The 15,663-nt window shown below is 55.8% G+C and overlaps 1 protein-coding gene across 1 annotated transcript in view; it reads right to left on the reverse strand.

Annotated features, from left to right (window-relative positions):
- The window catches only part of HAPLN3 (hyaluronan and proteoglycan link protein 3), a 16,630-nt gene extending 3,460 nt beyond the window's left edge, over positions 1–13,170 (reverse strand). The window contains exons 1-2 of the mRNA XM_077774395.1: positions 13,043–13,170; positions 4,285–4,459 (exon numbers count right to left, since the gene is read on the reverse strand). Coding sequence (XP_077630521.1) covers positions 4,285–4,402 — 118 coding nt within the window. The 5' untranslated portion in view covers positions 4,403–4,459; positions 13,043–13,170. The remainder of the gene's footprint in view (positions 1–4,284; positions 4,460–13,042) is intronic.
- Between the last annotated feature and the right edge of the window lie 2,493 nt (positions 13,171–15,663).

Raw genomic sequence — 15,663 nt, forward strand, 5'->3', positions numbered from 1 at the left:
GGAGAGTGCCATGTGAGAGAGAGCGGGGACAAGCTCTCCCAGCCGAGGCCACCCTCGGCCAAGCCGCCCCCGGCTGACCTGCCCGCCGACTGCAGGCCCAGTCGTGCTCATTCAGGAACGAGGAAATGGAGGCCCCCCAAAATGCTGACCCATGGAGTGATGAGCAAAAAAACAAAACAAAAAAACAAAAAAAAAAAACAAAGAAACTCAAAAACACAGCAGTAGTCTTAAGCCATTAAGTTTGGGCATAAGAAGCTAACTGATGTAGCAGGTCGTAAGAGCACCCCCATATCCGGTGGCTGGTTGGGACTCTGAGCGCCCTGAGCATCCTTCCCTACCACGCTGGCCACGGGAGAACACAGCTTGCCCTTCGCTGTCTGTCCATCCATCCTCTTGGACCCGGATCTTGGGTCCATCCCTGATCTTGGACCCGGACTTAGACCCCTGGAGGTACACGGGGTGGGGAGTCTCAGGGTAAGCTCCTGGCAGAGGACCTCATGCTGCAAAAGTCAGATGCTCTGGGTCTGTGGTTCCCAAAAGTCAGTGGTTCTCAAAGTGGGTCCCCCGAACCAGCAGCAGCAACACCCCCCAGGAACCTGTTATGAATGCAAACTCCTGGGCCCCACCCCAGACCTCCTTATCCAAAAACTCTGGAGAAAAGGCCCAGTGATCAATCTCCAGGTGACTTGGCTGGTCACTCAGATTGGAGAAAGGGCCCTGCTCTGGGCAGGCAGGAGGCACAGAGGCTCGAGACCACAGGCCTGGCTTGCGTCCTGCCTCCAACTTTCCATAAACCTGATCTGGTCTAGTCTAGAGAAATCCACCAATTCTACAACCCGCTTTCCTTACTCGTGGAATGGGGTCATAACAGTAACAACAGCGGGCTGCTGTGAGGCTCAGATCAGGTGACAACAGACACCTGGCTCACAGAACGGGCTCAACAGACCTGAGTCAGGACTAGCACTTAGTGGCTACAACCTTTGTGTTCCTAACGCTCTTTAGTCAAGCTGCGTTTGAAGCTGTAACCCGAAGACGACGAGAACGTTTAGCTGGACCATATGCATCCATACGCCAAAACACTATACGGCCAGGAAAAGACAAAAAAAAACAAAACAAAACACAAAAACACTATACAGCCAGGTAAAATAGCCTTGCAGCTGTGTATCTATTCACTGACCTTGGGGGAAAAACAAACTATTCTATGAAGTGATGGCAAGATTCCCAAACTACATGTAAAGCAAGAGGTTAAAGACAATTTTCTTAATCACGTGGAAAAGGCCGGAGGGATACACCTAAAATGGTAGCAGTGGTCTCCCGGGTGGGGCGAGCTCTTTGTGATTTTCCTCGCAAGCATTCAGAGACTGAAGGCAGATGGTGAAATCACGGGTACAAAGTTTCAGTTTTTAAGTCTCCTTGAATCTCATTCAAGGAGTGTTTCTGCCCCCCAAAATTAAATAAAATAAATTCTAAGGCAAAGGAGGGTGGGAGGTCAAATCATTGTGCCCCGAGAATCCAGGTTACCTAATTCCTGGGACTTGTGAGGTCACCTTCTACGGCGAAACAGGCTCTACAGGTGGGACTAAGTTAAGGATTGCAGTCCTAAGTGTCTGTTTAGAAGGAGGTGGAGGAGATGGGAGTATGGACGGAGAAGGCATGGGACGGGGCGATGCAGCTATAAGTCAAGGTCTGTCAGCAGCCGCCAGACACCGGGAGGGACAAGGAACAGATTCTTCTCGAGAATCTCACAGGTCAGGTCACAACGAGGGGGCTGGGAAGTGCCCATCTCCTGGGACCCTCCACAAATCAATCTCAGCGTGGTTTCTTAAGCCCTGCGTACCCTGGGAGGCTGGCTCCGCTCTGTGTGCGTCAGTTTCCTCATCTATAAAATGAAATCATCCACAGGATCTGCTTCCGGGGCTGCTGGGACGGCCAGCGTGAGCTCGGCCTGGTCGGTGCCCTCATTAGGCAGGTTGTTAAGCTTGCCTGTAGGTCAGGTGTTTGTGAGGATTATGAGACCACATATGGAAGGCGCCTAGAAGTGTGCCTGACACATAATAGGTGTGCAACACGTGCTAACTAAAAAGTCACCTGCCCAGGGGCGCCTGGGAGGCTCAGTCGGTTAGCGTCCGACTTCGGCTCAGGTCATGATCTCACNATAGCCTTGCAGCTGTGTATCTATTCACTGACCTTGGGGGAAAAACAAACTATTCTATGAAGTGATGGCAAGATTCCCAAACTACATGTAAAGCAAGAGGTTAAAGACAATTTTCTTAATCACGTGGAAAAGGCCGGAGGGATACACCTAAAATGGTAGCAGTGGTCTCCCGGGTGGGGCGAGCTCTTTGTGATTTTCCTCGCAAGCATTCAGAGACTGAAGGCAGATGGTGAAATCACGGGTACAAAGTTTCAGTTTTTAAGTCTCCTTGAATCTCATTCAAGGAGTGTTTCTGCCCCCCAAAATTAAATAAAATAAATTCTAAGGCAAAGGAGGGTGGGAGGTCAAATCATTGTGCCCCGAGAATCCAGGTTACCTAATTCCTGGGACTTGTGAGGTCACCTTCTACGGCGAAACAGGCTCTACAGGTGGGACTAAGTTAAGGATTGCAGTCCTAAGTGTCTGTTTAGAAGGAGGTGGAGGAGATGGGAGTATGGACGGAGAAGGCATGGGACGGGGCGATGCAGCTATAAGTCAAGGTCTGTCAGCAGCCGCCAGACACCGGGAGGGACAAGGAACAGATTCTTCTCGAGAATCTCACAGGTCAGGTCACAACGAGGGGGCTGGGAAGTGCCCATCTCCTGGGACCCTCCACAAATCAATCTCAGCGTGGTTTCTTAAGCCCTGCGTACCCTGGGAGGCTGGCTCCGCTCTGTGTGCGTCAGTTTCCTCATCTATAAAATGAAATCATCCACAGGATCTGCTTCCGGGGCTGCTGGGACGGCCAGCGTGAGCTCGGCCTGGTCGGTGCCCTCATTAGGCAGGTTGTTAAGCTTGCCTGTAGGTCAGGTGTTTGTGAGGATTATGAGACCACATATGGAAGGCGCCTAGAAGTGTGCCTGACACATAATAGGTGTGCAACACGTGCTAACTAAAAAGTCACCTGCCCAGGGGCGCCTGGGAGGCTCAGTCGGTTAGCGTCCGACTTCGGCTCAGGTCATGATCTCACAATCCGTGGGTTCGAGCCCCGCGTCGGGCTCTGTGCTGACAGCTCCGAGCCTGGAGCTTGCTCTCGGATTCTGTGTCTCCCTCTTCCTCTCTCAAAAATAAATAAAGAGTTTAGAAAAATATTTTAAAAAGTCACCTGCCCAAAGCCTAGCAGTGGCTGGTAAGTGGCAAAATTGAGATTCACACTCTCATTTGTCTAACCTCAAGCCCCCTTTCCACTGAGGAACGCCAAGGGAGGTCACATTTAAGTTGGATCTTGGAAAACCGGCAGGATGCTGGGAGCGCTCTTAAATGAACCGGTGTCACACACAGGCGATTGTCAAGTGCATTCGGCTCCAAGGCGCTCAAGCCTGAGGGACTAGCAAACGGATTAACTGAACCAGCCCTTGCACGGATCTTAGAAGTGCGCCTAGGGGCGCCTGGGTGGCTTAGTCGGTTAAGCGTCCGACTTTCGCTTAGGTCATGATCTCGCGGTTCGTGGGTTCGAGCCCCGCGTCGGGCTCTGTGCTGACTGCCAGCTCAGAGCCTGGAGCCTGTTTCAGTCTGTGACTCCCTCTCTCTCTGACCCTCCCCTGCTCANGGGAAAGGAGGGTGGGAGGTCAAATCATTGTGCCCCGAGAATCCAGGTCTTAATTCCTGGGACTTGTGAGGTCACCTTCTACGGTGAAACGGGCTCTACAGGTGGGACTAAGTTAAGGCTTGCAGTCCTAAGTGTCTGTTTAGAAGGAGGTGGAGGAGGGGCGCCTGGGTGGCTTAGTCGGTTGAGCGTCCGACTTTCGCTTAGGTCATGATCTCGCGTTTCGTGGGTTCGAGCCCCGCGTCGGGCTCTGTGCTGACTGCCAGCTCAGAGCCTGGAGCCTGTTTCAGTCTGTGACTCCCTCTCTCTCTGACCCTCCCCTGCTCACGCTGTCTCTCTCTGTCTCCTAGAAATAAATAAAACATTAAAAAAAAAATTTTTAAAAAAAAGTGCGCCTGGTCCCCTGCAAGGGGAGATAGGGAAGGGGCTGCTGGCTCTGTGCCCCGTCCCCTGTCCTGGCCTGGAAACTGCGTATCACAGCGGGAGCCAGGAGACATCTTGGTCACCCAGTGGAGCTCAGAGCCAGAGCCAGGAGGCCGCCCACCTTCGCCGTGGCCGGTGCCCGGGTTCGGGCCGTTGGGATTGCTGGAGTAGTAGAAGCCGTTGTAGAAGGGCAGCCCGGAGACACTGGGCAGCAAGCAGAGGAGGAGCAGCGGGCACATGGTGTCACGCAGGGCTGCAGCGCCAGCGTGTGGGGCACGGCGGGAGCCCGGGGCAGGCTGGGAAGAGGAGAAAACCCAGTTAGGGAAGCCGGTTGCAGGGGGGTTGGGACTCCCGGGTTCCAGCACCTACTCGCCCACTTAATCAACAGGTAATTCTGGAGCATCTTCTGCACGGTAGGCCTGTTCCCAGAGCCGAGAAGATGCACTGGAGCGAGGCCAGGTCCCTGCCCTCAGGGGACCGCCCCCTGCAGGCAAGATGGGCCACCAGGAAGCCGGCAAAGTCTAGGGAGGAGCCCCGAGGAGGCAACAGTCCTGGAGAAAATTACACAGGGCGATGGGCGGTATCAACAGTTTGCAAACCAGACATTGGAAGTTGAAAAGTCGTGAGCAGACTTTCTTAAAGACATCGAAGAGACGAGACTGGAAAATCTCGAGGTGCATTTGTGTTTCGTGAGGGGAGTCCTGCATTGAGGAGCTTTATGTTTCAGTCCAGAGATGTCTTTTGGGGGGGGAGGGGGAGGTCACAATGTGAAATTTATTTCTTATCCTGAGTCAAGGTCAAAAACAATTTGAAACCCCATTCCGACCTCGGTGGGCACATAAGTAAAATAGGTAGCTAGTCCGTGGCTATAGTTTTTTTTTTTAATATTGCATTTAAATATTATACCTTGATTACTGAGGGGGGTTGGTGCACACACAGTCTCCTCCCCTTCATTTATTTTGCGCGCAAGGCTAATGTTTCACCCGCCTGCCCCTCATCACCAGTTGATGAGCACTTAAAGGTTTAAAAGACCAGCAGCCTGGGAGGCACTCAATGCAGATGCGGCAGAGGCAACGGTGGTTGCTGGTTGCGTTCGAGAGCGGAGGGGAGGCAGGGGGGACGGGTACAGAAGAAGCGTGAAAACTTGACTGCAGACCTGGGCGTGAGCCAGCTGGAAAGGACGCTAAGGTGTCCCCAGCCAAGGGCAGGGCAACCACAAAAGCCCAGAGGCTAGAGAGAATATGTGGGGGTCTGAGAATGTGCTAGAAGCTCTCCATTTGTGCCCTTCTCTGTCCTGCATTGATCTCTGCGGTGGTTTCTCTTGGGGGGTGGAGGGCTGGCTCCTGGTTTCCAGCGGGCTCCTCTCCCCAGCACCTGTAACCCTATTTCCTGCTCCCTTCCTCCTAAGACCTTGGGGGGGACAGTGACTGCCATTGTCTGTGCCTTCTGCTCCCTTGTTTGTTACCCCCACTCTAGAAGCCGGCCAGTGGCCAGTGCTTCCTCGTTAGTCTCTTTAGTGGAACCACCTCGGGTGAAGTCTTCCTGCCGAGACCCTGGCTGAGTTAGGGGAGAGGCGGTGAGCCTTTGGGGCCCAACAAGCAGCCTTTTCCTTCTCTCCTTTGTCCCCAAGGCCCTGAGTGTCAGGAAGGGCTGTAAGCAGAGGGGCCATAGGATCAGACAAACCTCTCAGTAACCCCCCTGCAGGGGCTGAGCAGAAAGGGGAGTGTGGGGCAGCGAGGCCGGGGCGGCGGCGGGCAGTGGGAAGTATGATCCTGCAGCAACGTGGAAAAACACTGAGGGTGTAATTTAAAATGGGCAAAGCAGATGTGAGAACTGCCCCTCCGCTATGATTGTAAGGTTGTGGCCCTGTGAGTGCATGTTGTACAGAAACCAGAATGAACAGGAACAAAAAGAAGGGGAAAAGCAGCGGGGGAGGGGGAAGGGGGGAGGGAAGGGCAAAAGAAAAAGCAGCAACACCTGGGTGGCTCAGTTGGTTGAGCACCTGACTTGAGCTCAGGTCATGATCTCACAGTTCATGGGTTCGAGCCCCATGTCAGGCTTAGGGATGACCTCCCAGATTCTCTGCTCCTCCCCCGCTCATGCGTGTGCTCTGTCTCTCTCTCAAAGGTAAATAGACATTAAAAAAAAAATTTTTTTNCTCTCTGACCCTCCCCTGCTCATGCTGTCTCTCTCTCTCTCTCCTAGAAATAAAATTTTTAAAAAAATTTTTTTTAAAGGAAAGGAGAGCACAGAACCTGTAAAGGTGTTCAGATTCTGCAGGGAACCTTCTTGTTTCCAGAACAGTTAGGAACCCTTGGGGGAGAGGAAGGAGCGAAGGTGCAGGAAGTTGAGGTGTAATGCACTTCTTTCCTGGACACCTTTGCGGAGAGCTTGAGGTCTGTGCCAGGCGGTCCAGGAAGACCCCGCCCTTCCCAGGTCTCGCTCCTTCCAAGAGGCCCCAGGTGACTCTGCTCAGTCCCCACGGGGACTTGGGTCCGGGCGGCCCAAGCAGTCAGGCAACCTAATGGTTCCTACCATCTGGAGATAGGAAGGAAGCTCTGGGTTCAAATCACAGTCTCGTGCCGACCAGCTGTGTGATTCCAGGCCGGTTCCCTCACTTGGGGAACCCAGTTCGCAACCCCCCCTTCAGCGTACTTCTCCCCGACATGGTCTGCTTTTCTCCTACAGTAACCGCTCCAAGGCCTCACTTTGCAGCTAGGAGGGGCAGAGCTGGGCAGCGAGCAGGATGAACGTGACACACGCAGGTCCTGGGTTAAAACAGGGACGGGGGCACCAGGGTGGCTCCGTCGTTAAGCATCTGACTCTTGATTGTGGCTCGGACGGTTCGTGGGTTCGAGCCTGCTTCAGATCCCAGGTCTCCTTTCTCTCTGCCCACCCCAGCTCCCGCTGGCTCTTTTTCTCTCAAAATAATAAACATTACAAAAAAAAAGGGAGGGGCGCCTGGGTGGCCCAGTCAGTTAAGCTTCCAACTTCAGCTCAGATCCTGATCTCGTGGTTCGTGGGTTCGAGCCCCGCATCGGGCTCTGTGCTGACTGCTCAGAGCCTGCAGCCTGCTTCAGATTCTGTATCTCCCTCTCTCGCTGCCCCTTCCCCGCTCGCATTCTCTCTCAAAAATAAACCTTAAAAAAAAAAAAGTTAGGGATACTTTTTCCTGGTATTCTTTCCCTCAACCTGCTGGCAACCAAAGGGGCTACCTCAGTCTCAAAGATGTAAAGCACAGGCTCAGGGGTAAAGCTGTGGCCCAGCCCTGGGAAGGCCTCCTCTGTACTGTGTCCTAAGAGAAACAACGTCCTACAGTATTTAGGCCACCGCATTTTAAGTCACTCTGTGAGCACAGCTTAGCCTCGCTGGGACTATCATTGGCATAAAATTAACAGCTGAGTTTAATGAGCACGTATTATCTCACTTAATCCTCCGCACAACTCCTGGAGGTAGAACCGATTAGTAGCCTCATTTTTACAGGTGGGAAAACCAAGGCACAGAGGGATTCAATAATCTGCCCGAGGTCCTCCGGCTAGGACGTGGCAGAGCTGGGATTTGAACCCACTCCAGCTCCAAAGCCCGGAAGGAGCATGTCCCATTCAGGGAGGTGACGTGTGCAGAGCACACAGTTCAGTGCCTGGTAGGAGGTGGTTTCCTTTCCCCTCCTTGAGGTCCCACGTTTGGAACCGGGAAGGAAGTGGAACGAGAACCGAGAGGCTGTTGATGCTGCTGAGCTGCGTGTCACGGGGTCCACCCTGTCCTTGGGAGGGGCCGCAGCGGAGGGGCTCACCAGCCCCTGTCTGCCGTGTGCCCCCCAGTGAGAAAGGGCTTCCCTGGGGATGCGCAAATGGAGGGGTTTCTGCTACAAAGTGAGATTTGTGTGCTTGGAGAGAAACCTATTTTGGGGGCGCCTGGGTGGCTTCGTCGGTTGAGCCTCTACTTCAACTCAGGTCATGATCTCAGTTTGCGGGTTCGAGCCCCGCATCAGGCTCTGTGCTGACCGCTCAAAACCTGGAGCCTGCTTCGGATTCAGGGTCTCCTTCTCTCTCTAGCCCCCTCCCCGCTCATGCACGTGTGTGCTCTCTCAAAACCATTAAAAAATTTTAATGTATATTTTTGCATTAAATGCATTAAATAACAAGATTGGGGTTGGAATAAGGTTGGGGTCAGATTACTCAAAACCTACTTTGTAACCAGCATGTTAAGAAAACCGTCCAGGAACAGTCCTAATAAACGCCTGGACTGTTCACTCTCTGCTGACATCGGCAACCCATCAATCAGCCCTTTGAATCCCCCCCCTGACCCCAGACCACACACACACACACACACACACACACACACACACACACACACACACACACCCCTCGGGCAGAAACCAGTGCTTCCTCCTTTGAGGTGTAGGTCTTCAGGACACTAGATCCCAATAGAAACCAGATTTACTGAAACTAAGAATCTGACCCAGGGTGAAGCCATCTTCAGTCTTTTAACTCCAGGGACATGCCATTTGCAACTTCATGTGATTCCTACGTTTATCAGAAAACCTTGTGTTAATAAGCAGCCGTCCGAGCATCCCTCCCTCCACAAACCTACCGCGTCCCTGAGTCGACACGGTGCGGAGTTTGGGTCTTGAGAGGCGGGACAATGTGATGGGAAGGGAGGCTGCGTGATCCAATCTGTTTGGCTCCTGGGCTTTGGAGCCTGAACAGCAGGAGCTTGGATAGTGGCACTCGCGCGCGTGTACCAAGAAAGGCGCTTTCTGAGGACTGTGCTTCTTACGGAATCTGTCGCTTGCTAAAGTTTGCTCTTGGTGAGAAATCCTGTTACAGTCGCTCCAAATACATCAGCGTGTTGAGAAAAATCGCCGCTGGACAAATGCCATCCCGTGTCAGACTGACCTCAGTCCCCCCTTGTTCTTACCAATCGTGAATGTGGGGATTACCGGCTCAGAAACCGGCCCCGAGGCAGGAAAGACTATAGCACCTTGCGTCCTCCAGCGAGCTCTTGGCACCCCTTCCTGCCCCTAAGACCCCACCCAGCACACACTCACAACCTCACGCCTGAGAACTGCACTTCCCCCCCTGGGTATTCGAGGGTTTCCGTGGCCAGCGGCAACCTTGACCCTCCCAAGAACCCCACCTCCACCCAAGTCAGCGAGAATTTTATTCTCCCCATTGTATCCACGGGTAAACAGAGGCACAAAGGCATGAAGCAATTCTCTAAAGGTCACATGGCCAAGAAGCAGGATTCTACTGCCCTCTCCAGCCAACCCCCATCACGGTCTGTCACCGTTAAGGACTGCCTTCCACTTGTCCGTGCATCTTCACGGATGTCCTTGCCTGCGGGTCTCGCAATGTCAGAATTTATATCCCCGTTGTACAGCCAAGGAAACGGGGCTCAGCTAAGTTCATGGCTGAGGTTACCCAGGTAGGAGATGAAGGAGTTGGAATCTGACCCCCTTCACTCAGCAAGGGTTTCTCACACATCTACCGTGTGCCAGACACCGCTCTGGGCATGCCGGACACCCCTCACAATCTTCCTGGGGGTTATATTCCAGTGAGGGAAACGGAGCGCGAGGTGCGACATAGTGATGTCAAAGTCGTGCGTGTGACCGAGGAGGCTGAAGCCGGAGAGGGGAGTGTGCCTGGACCCAGGATGGATCAGGAAGGGCCTCCCTGAGAAGGGGACCGGCTGAAGGTGGGAGCCTTGGGAATCCTAGGGAAAAGCATTCCTTGGGAGGGAACAGCAAGTGCAAAGGCCTTCGGCAGGAACAGCCTGAAGGCCGACGAGGAGCGAAGAGCAAGAGGGGAGGGTGGTGGGACATGATGCTCCACAGCTGTCACGGGGCCACTGTGACCACTGAAGGGAAGACACTGAGGGTTTTCAGCAGGGGACAGCTATGAATCAGACTTCCATCCTAAAAGACCCACGCAGGTTATCTCCCCGCCTTGGCTCAGGTGCCTGGCCTCATCCTGGCTTCTCCTTTCCAGCTAAAAGCAGCCTCAGTTCTCTTTACTTCAGTCCCTCTCCAGTCTGGACACACCCCTCGGTCTACTCTCTGGCTTGTTAACACTACAGCAGGGGCACCCAGCTGGCTCAGTGGGTGAAACGTGTGACTCCGGATCTCGGGGTTGTGAGTTCGAGGCCCATGTTAGGCGTAGAGCCTGCTTAAAACAAAAAAACAAAATCCACAGCAAAGGGAGAGGTGCGATCTGGTCAACCCCTCTCTCTGCCGGATGCTAGCCCAGCAGTCCCGCAGCATTACACTGGGGGGGGAGGGGGGGTACCGAGGGTACCAAGACAAACCAAAGGAGTTCTGAACATGAGCCCTGTGCCCAGGCACTACGACCCTGATGGAGACAGGCCCTCCTTGTCCAGCCCTGTTTGACGGGAGTGCGGCACAGAAAGCCTGAGGTGTCCAGGCTGACTGATGTCCAGGTGACCCCGCCCCCCCCCCACAAGGNAGAAGACTTACAGGGAAGCTCAAGGGTTGATGACAAATGCACCCTGAACGTCATGTGAAAGCAGAGCTGAATCCTGATCATGAGCCTCGAGTGACAAATGCTGCTTAGCTGTCGCCCTGCCCCAGGCCCGTCTCTGACCACCACCACCACTCAGGGAAGCAGAAGACCCTCTCCACTCCCCTAAGCCACCCACCCTGGCCCCCCAGCCCCTCAGAACCACCAAAGGTGCCACCAGCTAGAAGGGTCGAGAACAAGCCCAGCCCAGTCACCCCGGCAGCTGGGGGCTCCCCAGAGCAGCTGGAGCTCTGCCTGGGGGAAGACACAGCTGCACCCTGCTGAGTGACCTTGAACGAGTTTCTCAGCCTCCCTAGATCTCCATGCCCTCCTCTGTAAAAACACAAATGATGGCTACTAGCACCCCTCCCTCTCGGGCTGTGGGGAGGATTCTACAAGATGAACTCTGTCCGCATGGCAGGTGCCCAATAAAGAGAGGTTAACGCATCTTGGCAGAGAACGTAGGGGCAGATTTCGGGTTCTAGCATCAGACCGGCCACCTGGATTTGGTCCTGGCCCCACCCAGTTACTAACCGTGTATCAGTGGGCGCGCCTGGCTGGCTCAGCCAGAAGACCATACAGCTCTTGATCTCAGGGCGGTGAGTTCAAGCCCCACGACCAGTGTAGAGAAGCCTTTAAAAATAGAATCTTGGGCACCTGACTGATTGTCAGTTAAGTGTCTGACTTGAGCTCAGGCCATGATCTTCTGGTCCATGGGTTCGAGCCCCGCATCAGGCTCTGTTGACGGCTCAGAGCCTGGAGCCTGCTTTGGATTCTGTCTCCCTCTCTCTTCCCTGCCCTGCTCATGCTTGTGTGCACTCGCTCGCTCTCCCTTCCCCCCCCATCAGAAATGAATAAGCACTAAAATTTTTTTAACCTTTAAAAACAGTGTACCAATGGGCAAGTCACTGAGGTTCAGTTTCCTCCTCTGTAAGATGCGGGTCACAACAATTCCAATCAGAAAAGATTAAGGGAGAGAAGAAGGAGGGTGAGCACTCAAAGATGAGCTGTTACTATTTACAGCGTACAAGGTGAACTCTCACGTTACTTCAGTGGATCTTTCTCCCCTCTCCTTGCCTAGGAAAGAAAGCAAGCCACCATCGCCTTCCCTTGACGATTGGGGTCACTGAGGCTAGGGGCGTGCAGAGGACTGAAGTACCCAAGGCTTTATTTTTGGTAAACAGGCCGAGGTTAGAGAAAACTCTAGTCTCCTGGCCACCCATCCTTTGGTTCTCCCAGCACCACTTGCCTCGGGACAACTCCACGCATCAGAGGAAGCTGAACCCCACCTTGGAAGGGCCACACCCCGCCCCAGACTATTCTCGCTGTGCGACGGAGAGCAGGTCCCCCAATCTCCAGCAGGGGGCAGCACTGGCCGCCCGGTCTCCACAAGCCCCAGCTCCGGGTGAGGAATTCGACTTCGGTGCCCCCGGTTTAGACCAGGCTTACAGGCGCCTTTGAAATCTGCGGCCCCCAGAAAGTGGAAGCCGTGGAAGCCGGGGGTCTTTCCTACCAGCATTCCCTTCCCGCTGGCTCCTGCAGGGCGGCGGGAGGGAGACCAGGGCGCCTCTCCGTCACCTCCCCTGCGCGGAGCAGAAGCACCCCGGGGTCGGCGCTGGGCACCGAGGTCGAGGCCGGGTCGCAGGCTGCTGGGGCCGCCCAGCGAGCTGGTGACCGAGCTGGGTACAAGCGCCCGCGCTGTTTCCTTCTTGGCCGCTCCACAGACCCCCTCGAACGACCCCATCTCCCACCCCGAGCACTTCTCGCCACCCTCCCTCTACGCCCCTGGTCTCGCCGCCCTAAGGCGGAAACCCCGGTGAACCGAGGCCTGAAACCGACGGGCATCCTTCGCGCTTTTCCTGGGCAGAGGCCAAGAGGCGCAGGCCTGCCCGCCCGCCGCCACGCGGGTGGTCCCCAGCCCCCCACCGCACCCCTGCACCCCAGAGCTCGCGACAGACGCTGCGCACAGAGCCCCGCGCCCCGCGCCCCGCGCCCCGCGCCCCGCGCCGGAGGCTGCAGGGCTCAGACGGGGTGAGACGGGAGGGATCCGGGGGGCCCCGGTGGCAAAGGAGCTGGACCTGGCGGTGGTCTTGGAGGCATCGGGTTTCGCTGGGGATTAGCTTCCTCCAGGCCAGCCCTGAGGCCCCCGCCCGGCTCTCCCAGCACTCGCGCCCCGGGTGCGCCCCAGGGGCGATCAGCACCCAGCTCCGCCCTGGCCCCGCGGTGCCCAGCGCACTCCCCGTGCCCGCTTTCCCCGCCCCCGCCCGAGAGGCATGGGGCCCCGCGGGAGAACCCAAAACGGGGAGGGGGAACCCGGCCCCCAGGGGGGCCCCGGAGCCCGAGCTCCCCGGAGCTACGCACCGTCCCCCGGAGGCTCCTCGACGGCGGGAGCGCTCCCGGCCTCGGACTGTCGGGTGTGAGGGATCCTGAATGTCTCCAGAGGAAGCGGCTGCGGATAAACCCCCGCGTTCCCGCCGGGCCAGCCCCTTAAAGGAACACACGCCCCTTTCCCTCCCGAGGGCTGGGTCCAAAGCGAGGAGTTGGTGCCGACCTGGGCGGTCTCCAGACTCGGCTGGGGATCGCCTCCAAGCCTCGGAGATGCTGCGAAGGGAGTGTCCAGGAGCTGCCGTCACCTCTTAGACGGGGTGAGTGGGAGATGGAAGAAACGTGTTACTGAGGGAGGTCCCCTTAGATCACTTCAGATTCCCCAAAGAAAACAGTGGGACTCGGGGGAGCCCCTCCCCAGCACTCTGCAGGTGGGCTATGGCTGCCCCCCCCCACCTTGGGGAGAGGTTGAAGAAGTGTTCCGTATGCCTTTCCCCCCCATATAAGACGAGAGCAATGACATCCCTCCTGCCCATGACCTTGGCCATCATGAAATCCCCGGACTGTCAGTGCTGGGCACAAAGATGCTGACCACAGTAGGTGAGGCTTGACTCGATGGTCTTGGAGGGAGGGAAGGCAAGTGAGGGGTGCTTCCTGAGGTCAGCAGGGACAACCAAGGCTTCTGACTGGTGCTTCAACAGGGGGAGGGCCCTCCGTTAGAAGGCTGACAGCAGTCGAATCCCACATCCGGCATCACCTCCCAGAACTGTTTGGACAGGGTGTTATGTTTCCGTCCTGGCCGACAGGGGTGCTGGGCTGGACAGTTTCCCTCAGCACAGAAGCCTAGAGATCCTTCAACCATAGCCGGCAGAGGGGCCACGGGGTCATTGAATCTACAGCCTGCTCTTAAACACACCACAGCCTGCGCGCACGTGTGTGTGTGTGTGTGTGTGTGTGTGTGTTACACAGGAGCCAGGAGCACGTCAGAGCACTAAGAGCTGCGGCGAACTAGAAGATACACATCGGAAATGAATGCCATGCTTCCGGGAGCCAGTGAAGCTTCCTCCCCCAGGAGGAGAGGTCCATCTGACCTGCGTGTGCAGAAGGACTGGAGGGCCGATAAAACACAGTACCAAGGGGCGCCTGGGTGGCTTAGTCGGTTAAGCGTCTGACTTTTGCTTAGGTCATGATCTCGCGGTTCGTGGGTTCGAGCCCCGCGTCGGGCTCTGTGCTGACAGCCAGCTCAGAGCCTGGAGCCTGTTTCAGCCTGTGACTCCCTCTCTCTCTGACCCTCCCCTGCTCACGCTGTCTCTCTCTCTCTCTCTCTCTCCTAGAAATAAATAAAAAACATTAAAAAAAACACACACACAAGTACCAATTAGGAAACTCTTGCGAGCTTCTCTAATGAGGATGTGAGCCGAGCGTCTGAGGCCTCCAACACACACCACCGTACCTGTCCGTTCTGTCCATTAGTCTCCACAAGGCCATGGAGCCAGTCCTATTCTTCCCATTTTACAGATGTGAGAACTGAGGCCCAGAGATTTCAACAAATTGCCTAAGGTTGCTTGGAGCCAAGATGTGAGCTCAGCTTTTCCAACCGGAGACCTTGCGTTCCTAGGGACCCCACCCTGTTTAAACCAGGGGAGCCCTGACTCCTGGGAGAGGCAGGTCTGTGGGTCCCAGTGCTGATGGCCACAGGACAGGGGCGACAGCAGCAGGGAAGGGCAGTTTTGCTCCAGCAAGTTTCACAGGCCAGCCGGGGCTGGCTCTCCAGACCGTGGTCAGGAATAAAACAAGTTTTGGGGAAGAGATGGTGAACTTCAGTGGGGGCGGAAAGACTATCCAGGGAGAGGAGCCAAGGGCAGGAAGGTCACGAGTAGGGGCCCCAGGTTTCCCAGAGGGGGGCTTTCAGAAGGCTGTGACCAACTCCTCCAAGATTGCAGAGATGAGCAGAAGAGCCTGGGTGGCCTAAGCCACTCCAGAGTGACCTCGGGGCTCCCGGGCCAGGTGGGGGCCTTGTGACGACGGCCCACCAGTCCCCGCGGCCGGCCAGCCAGCCAATGAGACTGGCCCACAGCAGACGTTCAATGCCACGAACGGGGGTTGTGGACCTGGACAAGTGAAGCTCCGTTTCCCCTCCTGGGCCTCCCGCATTCTAGCAAAGCTCACAGCGCAGTTGAGTGCTGGGGAGGTGGGATCATCCGGGGGCACAGGTACACTGGAAAGAAGCGTCTCCCGCTCTCTGCAGGGCCCCAGGAGAGGCCAGAACAGGGCTGTGGATAGGAAGTGCTCCCACAGGGTGTCCGGAGGCCATCATCAGTCTCCAAATACAAGCCAGGCAGACCTCACAGAAGAGGTCTTGGAGACCAGAGGGAGTGGGCTGAGAACCCCAGGGGTCGGGAGCCCCATTCCCCATTCCCCATTCCCCATTCCCCATTCCCCATTCCCCNAGTCTGGGCTTGTGGTCTGTTCCCGCCAGCAAGGGCAGCTCTCAGGAAGGGGCCACTTCCAGGCTACTCTTCCTCACCAATTCCAGCAAAGCCACACCCTCCCTTCGGCACCCGCATGGCCAGATCTGCCTAGGCTCAGAAAGTTCCAGAACATTCACCTGGGATACTAAGCTGATTTGATCTACCCCTTTCCTAGCTACTCTTCTC

This window comes from Crocuta crocuta, unplaced genomic scaffold (genome assembly GCF_008692635.1).
Source record: "Crocuta crocuta isolate KB4526 unplaced genomic scaffold, BGI_CrCroc_1.0 scaffold7, whole genome shotgun sequence".
NCBI classification, from domain to species: Eukaryota; Metazoa; Chordata; class Mammalia; order Carnivora; family Hyaenidae; genus Crocuta; species Crocuta crocuta.